Raw genomic sequence first — 3,808 nt, forward strand, 5'->3', positions numbered from 1 at the left:
AGTTCTGTTCTAGTTCTGTTCTACTTCTGTTCTAGTTCTGTTCTAGTTCTGTTCTAGTTCTGTTCTAGTTCTGTTCTAGTTCTGTTCTAGTTCTGTTCTAGTTCTGTTATAATTCTGTTATAGTTCTGTTATAGTTCTGTTCTAGTTCTGTTCTAGTTCTGTTCTAGTTCTGTTCTAGTTCTGTTCTAGTTCTGTTCTAGTTCTGTTCTAGTTCTGTTCTAGTTCTGTTCCAGTTCAGTTCTAGTTTTGTTCTAGTTCAGCTTTAATTCAGTTCACGTTGTTTATCTCTTTTCAGTACTCTGCCTAAACTCTTCTCCAACCTATATAGCCAAAATCATGAAACCCTCCCACCTTTTTCTGTGCACCAGTGCCTTAATTACTACCACAATAGCATTACAACCCTACAGATCAAACGACGTAGACTATTTTCTAAAACGTTCTGGTATACAAAAGACACATTTTAACTGGAATAAAGTTGGCAATGGTAATTTGTTAGTGACTGATCTAGACAACTTTCGTGGCTTCATGGTGTGGATGCGACAAGTTTTACTCAACAATGCTTATAATGATTGGAATTATTTGATAAAATACAACTGGAAAAAGGGAAAAATACAAAGACCTCGTCTAAAAGGAGAAGATTTTCCCTGTAAATTAAATAATACCCGTTCTTGGGAACCACCTAAATCAGTGCATAAATTAAGACCCGGAGATATAGATGTGGTGGGTGCCATAGGTGATTCTTTGTCAGCCGGTAATGGTATTATTTCAGAACAGATAATACACATTGCCATGGAATTTAGAGGTTTGGCTTTTTCCGGCGGTGGCATAGAGGACTGGCGTACGGTTTTAACTTTACCTAATATACTAAAAGTTTTCAATCCAAAACTATATGGTTATGCTACGGGTGAAGTTTTAACTGTTAACCGTAATTCACATTTAAATATAGCTGAACCAATGATTATGTCCCGTGACTTAGTTTATCAATCGAATATATTTATAGCACGTTTGAAAAGTGATCCTAAAGTGGATTTTAAAAATCATTGGAAATTATTAACAATTTTTGTAGGTAACAACGACATTTGCTCTGATATGTGTCATCATGATAATATGGTGGATTTTCTGCGTAAACATGAACGTGATTTGCGAAATGCACTTACGCTGCTACGAGATAATGTTCCCAGGTTGGTAATTAATCTCTTATCTGTTCCTAATATGGTCACCTCTCTGCTGCCAATGAAAAATATTCCACTTGCCTGTCAAGCTGTTCATCGTGTTGGCTGTCATTGTATTTTTAGCGAACTCTATAGTCCTGAATTTATCAAAAGAGCTTATAACTATATAACACGTTGGCAGGCAGTTGACAAATATGTTGCCGAATTGCCAGAATTTAAAACAGATGATTTTATTGTTTTATATCAACCGTTTACGGCAAACGTTAGTATGCCTATACTGGCCAATGGCGATACAGATTTACGTTATTTTTCCAGTGATTGTTTTCATTTCAGTCAATTGGGTCATGCTGCTATAGCGAATGCCTTATGGAATAATATGCTGCAGCCTAAAGGGAAAAAACAAACTGTATTTTTAGAACCATTTGCAAAATTTGAATGTCCCACCGAGGAAAAACCGTTTATAGTAACATAGAAGAATAGTTTTAATATATGTATGTAGTAGAAAATAGTTCTTAGTATGTAAATAAATGTAGAATAATGAAAAAAATATATGATGAGATGAAATGCATTGGGAGTTTGCATAAGAAAAATTTACTGTGTTTTCTTTTAGTTGATTGCCATTGAAAGGGATTTATATATCCTAGAAGGAGAAAAAATGTAAAGGTATTTTAAAAACTAAGTTGCACATAAATAATGAAAGTAAAATATTGCTTGAGAAAAAGTTTTAAGTTCAGTTTAAGTTCACCTCTAGGTTAGTTCTAGCTCTTGTTCCATTCTAGTTCAATTCTAGTGTATTTCTAGTTCAGTTCTAGTTCGGACCTTGTTCAGTTCTAGTTCAGTTCTAGTTCGAGTTCAGTTCTAGTTCAGTTCTAGTTCAGTTCTAGTTCAGTTCTAGTTCAGTTCTAGTTCAGTTCTAGTTCAGTTCTAGTTCAGTTCTAGTTCAGTTCTAGTTCAGTTCTAGTTCAGCTCTAGTTCAGCTCTAGTTCAGTTCTAGTTCAGTTCTAGTTCAGTTCGAGTTCAGTTCTAGTTCAGTTCTAGTTCAGTTCTAGTTCAGTTCTAGTTCAGTTCTAATTCAGTTCTAGTTCAGTTCTAGTTCAGTTCTAGTTCAGTTCTAGTTCAGTTCTAGTTCAGTTCTAGTTCAGTTCTAGTTCAGTTCTAGTTCAGTTCTAGTTTAGTTCTAGTTCAGTTCTAGTTCATTTCTAGTACAGTTCTAGTTCAGTTCTAGTTCAGTTCTAGTTCGGTTCTAGTTCAGTTCTAGTTCAGTTTTAGTTCAGTTCTAGTTCTAGTTCAGTTCTAGTTCAGTTCTAGTTCAGTTCTAGTTTAGGTCTAGTTCAGTTCTAGTTCAGTTCTAGTTCAGTTCTAGTTCAATTCTAGTTCAGTTCTAGTTCAGTTCTAGTTCAGTTCTAGTTCAGTTCTAGTTCAGTTCTACTTCAATTATAGTTCACTTCTAGTTGTCTTCGTGCATTACTTAAATTATTTAAATACTTAGACTAATTTTCCTTTCTATCCATGAAAAATCCCTTGCTCATTAAACACGAATACATAAATTCTATTCACACAGACTAATTTGTAAACATTAATTTTAAAATAAAATATTTAAAATTTAAATTGAGTTTGTTAAAAAAACACACACACAGATAAATACAGGAAAATAACTTTATTTACAAAAATACCACTCAATATATTAAATATTTTGCAAATCTATAAAAATATAAAAAAACAAATCTATAAAAATAAATTTATTTATTCTAACCTAAAAATTTTATAATTTAATTTTTATACGTAGTTTGTTTGTTACAGGGAATTTAGTTGTAGTTATTAATTGTATACACACATACTTTTACATCCGGTTTAAAGTCCTGTGTGAATTTTACGTATTTGTTTATATATTTCTCATTTGTTATTATTATTGTTGTAACTATGGCATATGTTTTCAATAAATAACTTTTTAAATTCTATAACGATTTTAGAGTTAATGTTGTTTTTTGTAATTTATTTTTTTTTCAATAACTATTTTGCTTAGTTTACAGAATATATAATAAATATGTATGAACATATTTTTAGGTTATACATACTAAATATTTAATTGTAAATTACATCCTGTGATTTGAAAAGTTTTTTTTTTAAATGTAAAGGGTGCGCCAAAATTTAATATTAATTTATTTAGCTTTATTCTTCAAATAATGGGATTGGTGCTATTGTTTCCAGACTAGATTAGACTATTGCTTAGTCTATAGTCAAGTATACATATAATATAATCTATATTATAGTCAGTAGTCTAGTCTGCAGTCTAATCTGTAGTTTAGTCTATAGTGTAGTATATAGTCCAGTCTATAGTGCAGTCTATAGTGTAGTCTATAGTGTAGTCTATAGTGTAGTCTATAGTCTAGTCTATAGACTAGTCTATAGTCTAGTCTATAGTCTAGTCTATAGTCTAGTCTAAAGTCTAGTCTATAGTCTAGTCTATAGTCTAGTCTATAGTCTATTCTATAGTCTAGTCTATAGTCTAGTCTATATTCTAGTCTATGGTCTAGTCTATAGTCTAGTCTATAGTCTAGTTTATAGTCTAGTCTATAGTCTAGTCTATAGTCTAGTCTATAGTCTATTCTATAGTCTAGTCTATAGTCTAGTCTATA

The 3,808-nt window shown here is 31.6% G+C and overlaps 1 protein-coding gene across 1 annotated transcript in view; it reads left to right on the forward strand.

The window, feature by feature from the left end:
- LOC111687037 (phospholipase B1, membrane-associated) overlaps positions 1 to 1,671 on the forward strand; it is a 12,460-nt gene extending 10,789 nt beyond the window's left edge. The window contains 1 exon segment of the mRNA XM_023449447.2: positions 296 to 1,671. Within this exon segment, the coding sequence (XP_023305215.2) occupies positions 337 to 1,671 (1,335 nt within the window). The 5' untranslated portion in view covers positions 296 to 336.
- The last annotated feature ends 2,137 nt before the right edge of the window (positions 1,672 to 3,808 follow it).

Source organism: Lucilia cuprina, chromosome 2, assembly GCF_022045245.1.
Source record: "Lucilia cuprina isolate Lc7/37 chromosome 2, ASM2204524v1, whole genome shotgun sequence".
Taxonomy (NCBI): Eukaryota; Metazoa; Arthropoda; class Insecta; order Diptera; family Calliphoridae; genus Lucilia; species Lucilia cuprina.